General features: G+C 36.4%; 1 protein-coding gene across 1 annotated transcript in view; it reads left to right on the forward strand.

Annotated features, from left to right (window-relative positions):
• Positions 1-14,557, forward strand: part of Morc4 (MORC family CW-type zinc finger 4) — a 51,803-nt gene extending 37,246 nt beyond the window's left edge. The window contains exons 14-16 of the mRNA XM_078034437.1: positions 662-837; positions 12,812-13,508; positions 13,823-14,557. Of these exons, the coding sequence (XP_077890563.1) occupies positions 662-837; positions 12,812-13,508; positions 13,823-14,125 (1,176 nt within the window). The 3' untranslated portion in view covers positions 14,126-14,557. The remainder of the gene's footprint in view (positions 1-661; positions 838-12,811; positions 13,509-13,822) is intronic.
• Positions 14,558-15,352: the final 795 nt, after the last annotated feature.

Genomic DNA, 15,352 nt, shown 5'->3' on the forward strand with positions numbered 1-15,352 from the left:
TAATATGAATTCTTCTTCTGATATCCTTCCAAAACACAGGCATATGAGTAATCAGGTTTTTGTATACTAATGTCTTGAATTAATAGTCTGATATAGAGATCAGGAGATTTCCTAGGACTGCTCTGTCCTCATTCAGTTTACCTCCCCTTTATATTCCTTTACCTTAATCATTCATACTATTTTCATAAGCTGGCTCTCCCACAATATCCCAAATGCATGTCTCTGTGTGTGTGCACTGTGAACATGTGTCATCTCCTGCATGCATTTCTCCCAAACCAGCACAGACACTTGCTGCAATGCTTTTTCCCTCCACTCCTACTCTCATCACAGATATCAGAAGAATGAAAACCCAGCCTTCAACTGGGTCACAAGATAGAAATAGACAGTGATTAGGGGCCTTGATTTATGTTGTGGGTAGGATAATTCTAGGAGCCAGTAACTAATTTGGGGGAGGTCTGTTGGTGTCTAGCTGATAAGGTTAATAACTGAATGTGCCTGGGTTCATTGTTCTAGTGTACATTTCTGCGCGCTGTTTATTTTGTGTAGGAAACAGTTTCTTTTTATTTGGCCAAGCGTTCTTTCCTAGCATCAGAAGGATTGACTCATCTTTAAAGCTTGGTTTTAATTTGGGATTTTTATGAATCATTTCTTTCTTTGCTAGGCATTCAGTAATCCACCAAAGATTCCTTCTGTTCAAGATATGGCTGGACTGAATGACAAGACAATCGAATATGAGAGAATTGATAGTCCTACCCTGCTTCCATCTGTTGGAGAAGAAAGCAGATCACCTTCTCTTCAACTTAAACCTCTGGATTCCAGTGTCTTTCAGTTTTCCAGGTGACTAATACACATACTATATTGTCAATAGTAATCCTCAGGGTCTGTTTTCCTATAAGTTGGTATGTCTTACTGTATCAATGTTTTTCATAAATCCTTGTATAGAATTAATAAGAAGAAACACAATTTTGGGTTGATGGAAATGTCTTTCATACACCCCCAATTTTTCTACCTTACAACTGCCAGATCAACTCTACATACTTTCAAGGTGATCATTTGCTGATGCTTTTTTATGTATTATGTGTCCATATTATGTTGGGAATCATGCAAGTGAAAAATATGGACATAAATCTTTCAAAAGCATTAAGTGCTATAAAAATAGGATAATATCACATAAACATTGTTCCTTTCCGTATGTTTTTGGATACTGAAGTCCTTTGGGGGTTCATTAGTAAAAGTTACGTCTTGGGCCTTGTTCATCTTCAAGTTATTTTATTAGTTCTTATAATAGGAAGGAGCATAACTATTAATTTTCTTAAATATTAGGAATATTTGAAACACTAAAGGATATGAATGTCCCCATATTGCTGCAAGAATGAACTCGTACTCCTAATTATGACTCCTTGCTTTCTCCTCTCTTCTGTGCTTCTCACTCTCATAGAGCCAAGTCATAGGGCAGACACCAAGTTGCTCTCTGATAGTAGACTCTTCTATAGTCATCAGTAATATGACTTTTATATAATGGATGTTTACTTGTTATTGATCCTTTTCAGTTCAGGTATCTTTTTAACATATTGGAATAGAGACAATAGAATATATCAAAGGGTGTGATGAATTCTGGTTTGTGATTTTTTTTTCCACCAATGTTACTGATTCTTTCCCTATTCATTGCTTCTTGGGTAGGTCTTTTCAGCCTCTCATCTAGATAAAAATATGTACAAGTATACAGGTGGGCAAGTCCCCTATCAGTGATTCTTCCAAACTCAACCCTATAGATAATGGAGGAAACTCAAGACCCCCTGAACAGGGGCAAACAGTCTCAAGAGAAAATAAACTTTTAGGAGCAAAACTAATAAAACACTTTTTATTTCATTTATTGAGTATGTACCTTATTTTGGAGTAATTTATGGACATCAGTATTTAAAAATAATAAAACACCTGGGCTGATGGTGTGGCAAGTGCCTAGCATGTTCAAGGCCCTGGATTTGATACCCAGAACCACAAAAACAAAATAATAATAAAAACAATGATAATAATAAAACTCTTTTAAAAAATTTAGATGAGAATCTATATGAATAAAAATCTAAACAGTGCCTTGGAACCTACTATAAGTAGGTTCTCAATAAGTAATGGTTAAATCTGAGTGATACTGGAGGAACAATTTCTAAGACTGAATTTTGTAGCAAGGAAGTAAATAATACAATCCAGCTTTAGTTTCAGAACATAATTATTCCCTCTTCCCTCTATACTTCTCAACTCCCATTATAGGTTTGGAGAGATGTACAAAAGTACTATGTGTTTTTGAAGCACATTTTTACATTCCCATCTTGGTCTTCTGGAGATACCCATCATTACTTTTGAATTCTTTCCCTACTATGGTCACTTCTTTTTTTCTCATTATCTCTTTTGTAACTATAGCAGTTTTTGTAACTTCAAGAGATTACAAATGCAAAGTATGCACTGTATTATATATTTTATGAGTGTAGTACTCTAGTACATCCATTGGGTGGCATACTTAATCAGTTTTTATTGGGATTTTTGTATGAATTTTTATAGAATGAGATATATACCGTATGTGTGTGTGTGTGTGTGTGTGCTGTAAGAAAGAGATACGTGATACCTGATTCCCCTAATATAGGCGTTATATAAGGTTAGTTAATGATAATTGTGCCATTTCAAGCTACATGTGTAGGGAGATTTAAATTGACTGGGGAGCCAGGCACAGGGACATGCTCTAATAGTCTCAGCTGCTTGGCACACTGAGGTAGGAGGATTTCTTGAGCCAGGATTTCGAGATGCCTAGACAATATAGGGAGACCCTGTCTCAAAAAATTGAGGGAGAGTCTGCCATTTTAGGGGGGAAATGGAAGCTCTCACAAGTTTAATAAAATACACAGGGTTTCTGATATAACACTGTCCAGGGGATAATAGATTTAATCAAGAGTTACAAAGGTCATCTTTGTTATCAGAACCTAAAATTGATGAGTTCTTGAGTCATGTAGTTTAGCTTACTCACTCTAGATAAAAATAAAGCCTACACTGTCCAAGAGAACTTTAAGAAGTTGTAATGGGATATGTTAGTAGGGTCTCTAGAGGTATAATTGCAAATAACTTCATGAGTCTCAAAAATCTAACAAAAGAAGGAGAGGATCTGCAATAAGGAATAGGTTCAGCTAGTATGCCAGCCAGCATAATCTTTTGGTGGATGACAGTTTATTTCTGTTAAAAGAAGTAATCCCTTCCTGTTTATTCATTCTTCATATATTTGAGTGTTATCTATATGAAAGGAATTGTTCTAGGATAATGATGGGATCCAAGATGAAGGAGCTTACAGTAGTAAGTTTTATATGTAAATATTCCTAATACATGCTAGTTTCATTATGAGTGGTACAAACTAATGTCTAAAATAGTTTTTGTCCCTACATTTATATACAGGACAAGAATTAATGGCTGTAACTTATGTAGTCATTTTGGGTAAACTATGTCAAAACTAATTTAGTTTATATTTTTAAAGGATAACCAAAATTTAGCTCTTATTTTTAAAGGATAACCAAAAAGTATCTCAGTTATACTGCAATTAATGGTGGAGGGAGAGGAGGAAAGGCATTCTAATATGTTTAAAGAAATATTTGAAAAAATAACAAGGCGTAAAAATAAATAGAAGAACAATTTGTCAAATGAATAAGATTCAAAGGCCATATAAAATATAATCTGGGAGAACAACTTCTAGAATGGAGATGTAAGGAGCACAATGAATCCTCTCACCAACAAATAGCTTTTTAACTTGTAAAAATTATTTCAAAAATTCAGAGTTCCTGGAAATTGTTCAGGGGTACACAGCAAATAGAGAAATGTTAATTCAAGAAAATCTACTAAATCTCAGGAAGAACAGCAAGATTCAATGGCATTTGAACCACGATCTGCTCCCATCCCCAACCCCTTCAAGTCCAGCTTTATGGAAACTACTCAAGGGAGCTTTAATCCAGGTGGGTGTGATATAAAAGATGGGGACTCCCTCTTCCCTTAGCTCCCTGTTTAAATCTATGGTTTAAACTGGAAGGGGCAGGCCTCTTACTTTTTTCATCTTCCTCAGTTCTGTATTATAAAATCTCTATTACAAGTAGACCCAGAAGTACTAACCTTTCTTTTCCCACTCAGCTTTTTCTTCCTCACTTAGCCCCCATTGGTAGGGTGGAGACAGTCACAGGGGAACAAAAGGATGATATTAGGCCCCTCACAGCTCAAGCACAAGCTTGCTCTTTGATCAGAGGTTCATACTGTTAAGAGCTAGCAAAAACACCACCCAATGCCCATTCATAAAGAAGGAATTTCACTCTGGAAAAGCCACTGCCTACCTCAAGCTTTTATATAGTGTTGCAGGGGTTCTGCTTAAAGAGAGACAGGCCTTCAGGATGAACTCCACAATTCTACCTAAAGGATTTGACTTTGTAATTTTATGACAGTGCCTAAGGGCATTGTCAAAACTGAAAAACCATGGTTCAGAACAATTAAGTAGGCACACATAAGTCCATGATACAAATTAAAACCAAAAAGTGGCCAAATAATCAGAAAATAGGTAACAGAAAATCAGGGAAAGATAGTCAAGAAGAGCTCTCCTGGGATCATAGTCAATCCTATATGTCAGGAAAGCTGTTCATAAGCACAAGTTGGCATCCACTAAGATAGCAATCAGAGCAGGACATAAGGTGGACTTGAAACTAGTCCCCAAGCTGTGTACAGATCAAACAACCTCACTGGCATAGGGGCTTAAGTACTACCTGGGACCAACCAATGATTAAAATAATAACTCTGACCCAGAGGCAACTTCTAGGAAGCCAAGCTTAAAAATAAAATCACATACATCCCTGGTAACCTGAAAGACTATATATGCTCAAGGCGATATTCTCTCAGGTGTGACTGAACAAGGATCTGTGTGAATGTGGTGCAGAAACATGAACTCATTGAACTTTGATAGCAGCTTCCAAGTCACACACATATTCAATAGCAAAGGGTAAAAATCTAACTGGTTAAGGGGACAAAAACACAGCATTTGATCAATAAGTAGCCTATGCAGGACCAGGGATGAACCCTAGATTTCCAGATAAAAGAATAAAACCAAGGTGCTGGGGCTGGGGCTCAGTGGTAGAGCACTTGCCTAGCATATATGAGGTGCTGGGTTCGATCCTCAGCACCACATAGAAATAAATAAATGTATTTTTTAAAGAATAAAATCAAGGATATCAGAGGTTTTATACTGAAGGGATAGAATTCTTGGAGTCAGTTCTACCAAGTTACCAAATTAAAAACCAGGCAAACAGCAACAATGGAAATCCCCGTGGGAGGGAGGAATCAGAGTCCACAATTGCTATGACATATTATCTAAAATGTCCCGTTATCAACAAAACTTATGAAACATGCAAAGAAACAGGAAAGTATAACCTGAACATAGGAAGAAAAGTAGGCAATAAAAACTGCTCTTGAAGAGACCCAGATGTTGAATTTAGCAGACAAACACTTCAAAGCAGCCATTAAAATATGTTCAAAGATCTAAGGGAGACAGTATCTAAACAATGAGGGTATAATGGCAGTGTCTCATCAAATAATATCAGTAAAGGGGCAGAAATTATTTTTAAAGAACCAAATGAAAATCTGGACATGGAAATGGAAAGTACAATAACTGAAATGAAAAATTCTCCAAAGTACATTAGAGTAGGAAGAAGACAGAATCAATACGTTTAAAGAGATCAGTTATAAACTATGCAACCTAAAGAACACAGAGGAAAAAAATGAAGAAAGCTTCAGAGAAATGTGCATCAAAGGTGCATAATAGTTCAAAGAGAAAAGGAAAGAAGTAGAAAAACATTTCAAAAGTGCTGAAAATTCCCAAAATTTTATGAATAGCATTAACCTATAACATACAAGGTCAACAAATTTGAACTAGGATAAGTGCAAAGAGATTAACAGGTAGACACATCATAGTGAGTATATTGAAAGGCAAAGGCAAAAACAATCTCTAAAGTAGAAAGATGAAATGATTCATCATATACAAGAGAACCTTAATAAGAGCTGACTTCTCATCAGAAACAATGGAGAGAAAGCAGTGAGTTGCTGCTATAGTTTGGAAATTGTCCATCTAAACTCATGTTGATATTTAATTGCCAATGTAACGGTATTGAGAGGTTGGGAGCCTTTAAGAGATATTTGTGGTTATGGGGTTAATGCACTCATGAAGGGATTAATGTAGTTCTCTTTTTTAAAATATATAATTCTTACAACTTAATGGGTTTTTAAAAATATTTTTTGTAGTTGTAGATGGACAGAATACCTTTATTTTATTTGCTTATTTTTATGTGGTGCTAAAAGATTGAACCCAGTGCCTCACACATGCTAGGCAAGATTGAGCTACAGCCCCAGCCCTAATGTAGTTCTTTTGAGAATGGTTTGGTTGCCACCAAAGTGGATATTTATAAAGTGAGTTCAGCTTCCTCAAGTTTTTTCTTGCTTTCTATCTTACCCATGTAATCTCTTTGCCGTTGCCTGCTTGCTCTTCCACTTTTTATCATGAGACCCTCCCCAGAAGCTAGCCAAATGTGGCCACCACTTGGCAACCTTCAGAACTGTGAACAAAAATAAACCTTTTATTTATAAGTCATCCAACCTCAGGTATTCTGTTATAACAACAAAAAACAGATTAAGAAAGATGACATATTCAAGTACTAAAAAAATAAAGACTTGTCAACCAAGAATTTTTATTCCAGTAAAATTTGCATTAGGAAATGAAGGTAAAATAAATGTAGTCCAAGGTAAACAAAAACTGAAAGAAATTTGTTGCTAGAAGACTTTTCTTATTAGAAATACTAAAGGAAGTTATCCAAGGTGAAAGCAAACTGATGCCAGACTGTAATCTGAATTCATGTGAAAAAGCAAAGAGTACTGGTAAAGGTAACTTTTTTAAAAAAGTTATTTATAAATTATTAATTATAAAGGGCATTATAATGGCATATTTCTCCTCTTTCTATTCTTAACTAGTTTAAAGAATAACTACATTAAACAATACATATTTTTATATAATTGCAGGTATCATTTTGTAATTGGGCTTATAAGGCATACAAATTAACCATGACAGTATGAAGGAGTTGGATGGGAACAAAGCTGTACTGGAATAAGAAAATAATATAAAATATTAATTCAGATCCATAGTCAGAAATCAAAGAACAAAAAAGTGATAAATAAAAATGCTGGTACAGCCAGGTGTGGGACACATGCCTGTAATCTCAGCAACATGGGAGACCGAGGCAAGAGGATTGTAAGATAAAGCCCAGCACAGCAATTTAGCAAGACCTTGTCTCAAAATAAAAATGAAATGAAATAAAAATGGCTGGGAATATAGCTCATGACAGAACATTCCTGGGTTTAATTCCTAGAACCTGAAAAAAAAAGGCTAATACAAAAAAAATCTATAAATATATACTTGCTCTGCTTACTTCTTTGGGTTTTCTCCAAAAAATATAGCATTGTCTAAAATAATAATAATATACTATTGTTGGATTTATAAATATTATAGTAGAAAACATCCATAAAATATAAAAAGAGAACCAATAAAGGAGGATCAGAAGAACAAAGAAGACATGACACATAGAAAACAAAAAGCTAAGCTGGCTAAAGTGGCTCACGCCTATAATCTGAATGGCTTGGGAGGCTGAGGCAAGAGGATCATGAGTTCAAAACCAGCCTCAGAAGAAGTGAGGCACTGTGAAACTCAGTGAGACCCTGTTGGAAGTTGAGCCAGAAAGATCAGAAGTTCAAGGCCAACCTGGGAAATTTGGTGAGACCATGTCTCAAAATTTAAAAAAAATAATAATAAAAAGGACTGGGCATGTGGGCTGGGGCTGTGGCTCAGTGGTAGAGCATTCACCTAGCATGTGTGAGACACTGGATTCAATCCTCAGCACGACATAGAAAAAAAATAATAAAATATTGTCCCCACCTATAACTAAAAAATAAATATATATTTTTAAATAGGACTGGGGATATAGCTCTTACCCATGTAATCTCTTTGCCCTTGCCTGCTTGCTCCTCCACTTTCTACCATGAGACCCTCACCTGGGTTCAGTCCCCAGTACCCAAAAAAAAAAAGGAAGCCATTTAAATGTCTATCAACTGATGAATTGATTAATATCCAAACAATAGAATATCACTCAGCCATAAAAAGAATTATAATAGTTTTTTGGTTATTATATGAATGAAACACCTGAGGCTGGGTAACTTTATAAAGAAAATTGATTTATTTAACTCAGTTCTAGAGGCTGTAAATTGAAATAGTATGACACTAGCTCTAGTAAAGGCCATCTTTCTGACAGAGTCCTGAGGTGTTATAAGCCCTCACATGCCAAGAGACAGGTTAGTGCCCATGTCTGTCTACATCTGTATCCTCTGATATCTCTCTCTTGAATAGCCACTTGTATTTAATCCTGGGGGCTTAAGGGCCCTAATTATCTTTTCTAATCCTAACCAGCTCCCTAAAATTCTACCTCTAAATACTATAGTTGAATTATGTTTTCATCCTCTAAATATCTCACAGTGGAGATTAAATTTCAGCATGTGTACCTTTAGGAGACCCACTCAAACGTTATCCACAACATAGCAGCAATGAAATATTGATACTAGCTGCAACATATATGAACCTTGAAAACACTGAGTGAAAGAAGACAATTGCAAAAACCATAAAAGAGGCTGGAGATGTAGCTCAGTATGAGTGTTTGCCTAACATGCAAGGCCCTAGGTTTGAATTCCAGCATTATAAAAAAAACTGAAAATAAAAATGAACCAAAGACCACAAGAAGCTGGGTATGGTGATGCATATGCGTAGTCTCCTACTTGGGAAGCTGATATAGTAGGATCAGTTGAGCTCACAATTTCAAGGCCAACCTGGGCAATATAGTAATACCCAATCTCAAAACAATATTTATATGAAGTGCCTAGAATCAGTTTGCTATTCCAGATTTATAGAGACTGAAATTAGATTAGTGGTTGCTGAGAAGTAGGTGGAAGTATGGAGAGTGACTACTAATGCATGGAGGTTTCTCTTGGGATGATATAAATTTTCTAAACTTAGATTACACAACTCTGAATATACTAAAGCCATTGAATTGTACACTTTAAATGGGTGGATTTATGGCCTTTATATCTCAATAAAGAGGTTAAAAATGTTTAATCTTGAGTGTAAGTATATGCACTATAAAGGAGACATGTTTTTGGTCCTTATTCTTAACTATCATTGTGCCTTAAGCATAGTAGAAAATGTGGAATGAGTGAATTTTAAAAATAAAGTATCCTAATTTGAATTTAGCCTCTCTCTCTTGGTTAGTGAAATTCTAAAATGATAGTGCTCAAATATAGAAACCTCTCAGAAAACATTTTAAAGGAATAGAAGCATAGTATATGTATATTTTTGTCAAAAAATGTAAAATACTTCAAAGAGTAAATTACTAAAATGTATATATAAAGTGACATTGTTGAATATGACAAAAATAAGAAATAAAATGAGAAGAAACCACACAGTTGGAGAAGAATTCCTAGCATATAAAACCCCTAATTTATCTTTCCTAAATGAGTGAATATAAGTCTAGAATGAGAATCAATTCTTAGAGGGAAGAGCCAGACTTTCCAGACAAGTATAGAAGAAATAAGTAAAATCCAATTATTTTTCTTTCATTTATGTAACAATTCTTTCTTGTTGGCCACTTACATGAAATGTTTTTTTCCCCTTGTCTGTCTGGCATACTTTGTTAATTTCCCTTAGTCTAAGGGTGTTATGCTTTGATATTTTAGTAGGGTACCTAAGACATACATACATGCACACATACACATTATACAGTGATCAATACATATTATAAGAGAGCACTAAAAGGTTTTATAGGAATTCAGAAGTAGCATTTGAACTGCTTTTAGATATGCAGTGTTAGGAAGGACAAAGGCATTCTTATCAAAAGGAGCAGCTTGGGCTGGGGATGTGGCTCAAGCGGTAGCGCCCACGCCTGGCATGCGTGCGCCCCAGGTTCGATCCTCAGCACCACATACAAACAAAGATGTTGTGTCTGCCAATAACTAAAAAATAAATATTAAAAAAATTCTCTCTCTCTCTCATTCTCTCTCTTTTTTTTTTTTTTTAAAAAAAAAAAGGAGCAGCATAAGTAAAACCAGGGCTTTCATTTTGGCTGGTGTTTGTAAAGCGGGTAATGGGAGATGAAGTTAGGGCCAAATTGTGTTCTAGCTCTATTACTTACTAGCTAACTTCAGAAAATTATTTGACCTCTTCCAATGCATTTGCTTAAAAAAAAACAATTTGAGATAGTAATACCATTTACCTCAAGGTTATTGGGAGATGATTTAGATGAGAATATACATGTTGAACATGTATATTCTGGCACAAAGTGCTGAATAATGTTTCCTATTATTTGTCACAGAGGCCAATTCCAAGCTAAGACATTAGAGCATTTATGTTGTAGAAAGCCAAAAATAAGGGTTTTAAATAGAGAGGTGGCATAATCAGAGCAATGCTTTAGGAAGATTAACATGGCAGTAGGTGATCTAGAAGTGAAAGAAAGGGAAATCAGAGACCAGAGGAAGTTATTGCAATAGACCAGGAGAAACAATAAGAGTTTGATAGTTTATAAATGACTATAAAGGGGCTGGGGATGAGGCTCAAGTGGTGGTGCACTGGCTTGGCATGCATGCAGCCCGGGTTTGATCCTCAGCACCACATACAAACAAAGATGTTGTGTCCGCTGAAAACTAAAAAATAAATGTTGAAAAATTCTCTCTCTCTCTCTCTCTCTCTCTCTCTCTCTCTCTCTCTCTCTCTTTAAAATAAATAAATAAATAACTATAAAATTCTGTAAAAATTACGATCTGATGGTGGTAACACAAATAGGAAACAGGAGAAGGAGCAGATTTGAAGGTAAACATGAAAAGTCAATTTTATATATACTAAGATACCTATGGAACATCCAGGAAAAAAAATGGGATGGGTAGTTGAAAATCCAATACTAGATCTCAAAACTTGAGAGAAGGTAGAAGTTATAGCTCAGAGGTTGTATGGAGTTACCAAGAAGGAATACAGGGTCAGAAGAAACAATAGTTAAGGACAGAACCCTTAAAGGTGGAAAAATGAAGATAAGGCAAATAATATGACTTTTATTGCTTTTCATAAAACTTAATGCTATCTGCTATTATATATGCATTTCCTTCTTTCATGCCAACTGATTGTTTTATTGTCTTACTCAGTACCAGAGCTAAATGGACCATCTCTAGTAGCCCTTATACATATTTAAATATGGGTGCATTTGTTCTTACATAGCCCTTAAATTCTTTTGCTCTTCCTTTAAGGCCAACACAGGCCTATTGAGATGGCAAGCCAGTTTTTATCTGAAGAACATACAGGGCATCAAAAAAAAGCTAAGGTTTAGGATGTCTTACAGATGTTCTAAGAAATTACAGATATGTGGGCAACCTTGAAGTACTATGATGTGGCAAATAATATGCCTGATTCTTTCTCAGTAGAAGTTTGAAAGTTGAAGGCCAGGTGCAGTGGCACACTCCTGTAATCCCAGTGGCTTGGGAGGCTGAGACAGGAGGATCGCAAGTTTAAAGCCAGCCTCAGCAACAGCGAGGTGCTAAGCAACTCAGTGAGACCCTGTCTCTAAATAAAATACAAAATAGGGCTGGGGATGACTCAGTGGTTGAGTGCCCCTGAGTTCAATTCCTGGTACCAAAAAATTAAAAGTTGATTTTACCTTGAATTTTTTTGTTTATTGGAAAGAGGATAATTATAAGGACGACAGTGGAGTTCCCATCCTGCTGAATGATATAAAATTGCCTGTGGATTTCTCTAGCACCAGTTGTTTTGCTTCAACCAATAGTGCTTATGGCAGCCAAAAATGAAAAGCGATTTGAGGCTGTCATCCTGGGCTTCTCTGAAAAACTAAGGGAGTGCCTGTTTGTGCCTGACCAAGGGGAGTTTTTTGTCACAGTGGGGAAATGACTAGAACTGGATAATTCACTTTCTTTGTTTCTGACTAGTGCCTTGTGTTTTAATTAACTTTTACAAGTGAATAATGGGCAATAGCCACAATTCCCTTGGCTAGCAAAACAATCGTATAGTGTTCTATTACAATATAAAAAATGTGCATAAGTCTTTGATACTGGAAGGTTTTATGGCACTTTAAAATTAACAAGCTTGTTTTATTCTCTGCATATACCAGTAGATTTTTATGACCTTTTAAGTCCATTCTTCTGTTAGGGTATTTTGTGTGTATATTTTTTGTCTGTCTTCCTTTACTTGCATTTAGGGAACTTCTAAGTCAGGCTGGTTTCAAATCAATTTTTAGAATTTTTACCAAGTTAATCCTAGTCCTGTTTTATTCAGATGCTAACCTTTTAAACCTTTCAACTTCACCTCTCCCTTAAAACCAGTTACTAACTCAACTGGTTGCATGAATGAAGGGATTGAGGCTTATAGATAAAGTTGCTATACTGGTCTGGTTTTCTTTTTTCTTTTTTTTTTTTTGGTTGTTGTTACTCTAATGACATACATGAGGCTTGGTGATTTTATAAAGAAAAGGGGAATATAACTGCTAACCCATAGTTTCATGATTTAACCATAGTTTACCAGATATATTTCTCTTATGAAAGAATCGGTGAGTGACATCTAAAGGCAGTTTTAATATGGAAAATTTGAGGAGGGGCTCCATAGCATAAGAATATACTTAACATATATTGTGACCACTTACAATTAAATTTTCTCTTCTTGCAGTAAGTACAAATGGATTCTAGGTGAGGAACCTGTGGAAAAACGAAGAAGGCTCCAGAATGAGATGCCAACATCACCTCTGGATTATTCCATGCCTGGATCTTATAGGAGGGTAGAGGCAGCTGTTGCCTACGCAGAAGGGGAGAACAGCCATGATAAATCAAGTTCTGAGAGAAGTACACCACCATGCCTTTTCCCAGAATACCCAGAAGCAAACAAGAATACAGGACAGAATAGGGAAACATCAGTTCTATATCCAGGGGCCCAAGACCAACGCCAAGGGTCCCTGCTTCCTGAAGAATTAGAAGATCAGATGCCAAGATTGGTAGCAGAAGAATCCAATAGAGGAGAATCCAATAGAGGTAGCACAAACATAAACAAAGAAGAAGTGAACAAGGGACCTTTTGTAGCTGTTGTTGGTGTTGCAAAAGGTGTTAGAGATTCAGGGGCCCCCATTCAGCTAATCCCTTTTAACAGAGAGGAGCTTGCTGAGAGAAGAAAAACTGTTGAATCCTGGAACCCAGTGCCTTATTCTTCTGTGGCTTCTGCTGCAGCCATTGGGGAGAAAGGAAGAGGCTATGAGGAGAGTGGAGGTCGTAACACACCAAAGATGAAGAATCAGAGAGAACTGGAAGAATTGAAAAGAACCACAGAAAAATTGGAACGTGTTTTGGCTGAAAGAAATTTGTTCCAGCAAAAGGTTTGGGCAACATCTTACCACTAGGAATTAGAGCTCATTGTAATCAAGGGTATGGGGTGTTGGTGCTCTGATGGTTTCACGTTCTGAGGCCTTTAAACAAAATATGTCAATGAACCATTCTGTGGTATGTTTCAGATTGAGTGAGCCCTAATGGGCTTCCCTTCCATATTTTAGGGTTGAAAAGAAATTTCTATAATTAATTAGAGGAATATGTATAATGGAATCACAGGGTAAAGATAGTAAGAACAATTTTGGGCACTCTATTAAGGTTTCAGTAGTATGTGGGCTCATTGAATTTTTTTCTTGGACTTCAGGTGGAGGAGCTGGAACAGGAGAGGAATCACTGGCATTCTGAATTCAAGAAAGTTCAACATGAATTGGTGACCTATAGTACCCAGGAGACAGAAGGGTTATACTGGAGCAAGAAACACATGGGTTATCGCCAAGCTGAATTCCAGATTCTGAAAGCTGAACTAGAAAGAACCAAAGAGGAAAAGCAAGAATTACAAGAGAAATTGAAGGAGACAGAGACACACCTGGAAGTGCTACGGAAGGCTCAGGTCTCCTACCGGACCCCAGAGGGAGATGACCTAGAAAGGTTAATTACTAGGGTTTAGTTATGAGCTTGTGAGTGCTAATGGGAAGCATCTCTTAGGACCCCCAGTTAATGGTCATAGACAAGGGAGGAAGCCTTAATTCATAGGCCACCAAGGATTGGATAATTACTCTTAGAAAGCCTCAGCTCCAATTTCCATGTGTTTGGTGGCATTGTGCTTTCTTCTTTCTTTTTAGCTAATGGAAACATAATTGTTGAGAATGTAGGCCCATTTTGAAGGGACTTCATTTTATTATGTTGGCTAATGACTTCATGTCATCTCTTCTCCTGCCCCCTCACTCTATCATACAGGGCTTTGGCAAAGCTTACGCGACTGCGTATCCACGTCAGCTATCTTCTTACTTCTGTCCTCCCTCACTTGGAGCTTCGTGAGATCGGGTATGACTCAGAACAAGTGGATGGGATCCTGTACACAGTGCTGGAGGCAAATCACATACTGGATTGAGCACCAGACTATATATATTCTTTTCTTTTCAGCCTGTGTACTGTATATACTCTTTCCTATACTTCTCTATTCTTCTCTTGCCTTCCCTCTCTTCTCTTTTTCCCTTCCTCCCAAACACACACACAAAAAACTTCTTTCTCTCTCTCTCTGTCTCCTTTATGCCATATGTAGAGAATCTTTGAGTAAATCCTGGATCTTAATCAGTCTGCTGCTTACTCAGTTATGGTGTAGACAGAGAAACCAATTAAATAGACTTTCAAGGTTCCAGAAACAGAAAAGCAAGAGTCACCAAGCTAGGTGATCAGAAAGCTTTTTTACTTGGCCTATTTTATATCCTTTCTGAAATGGTTCATACTTGTTTTGGTCAGTCAGTAAATACTAGGTCCAACATACCTGGTGTTTCTTGATGAATTATGAAGTACTCATGGTTTCAGCCTACTAAGGTTCTAACAAGACACCAAGTTACCTAATTATCCACAGAATTATATGGTTTATACAAGTTAGTGGTAAAAACATAGAAATAGGGGAAGGGAGCTCAAGAAAAGCATCACACCAGAAATGGGACCTAAACTAAGGTTTAAAGAATGAGCATGGCCATACTGTTAACATGTATTGTTCTTTAGGTGGTAGGATTATGGTTGATAATTTTTTTCTTCTTCCTATCTTCCTGCCTTTTTCAAATTTTCTATAATAAACTTGATATTCTTACATTTGAAAAAATGAATTATTTTTTAAAGAACAATTAGACTTGGATTTGGGTATCAAATGAGAGACTGTGAAACT

The sequence above is a fragment of the Ictidomys tridecemlineatus genome, chromosome X (assembly GCF_052094955.1).
Source record: "Ictidomys tridecemlineatus isolate mIctTri1 chromosome X, mIctTri1.hap1, whole genome shotgun sequence".
Classification (NCBI taxonomy): Eukaryota; Metazoa; Chordata; class Mammalia; order Rodentia; family Sciuridae; genus Ictidomys; species Ictidomys tridecemlineatus.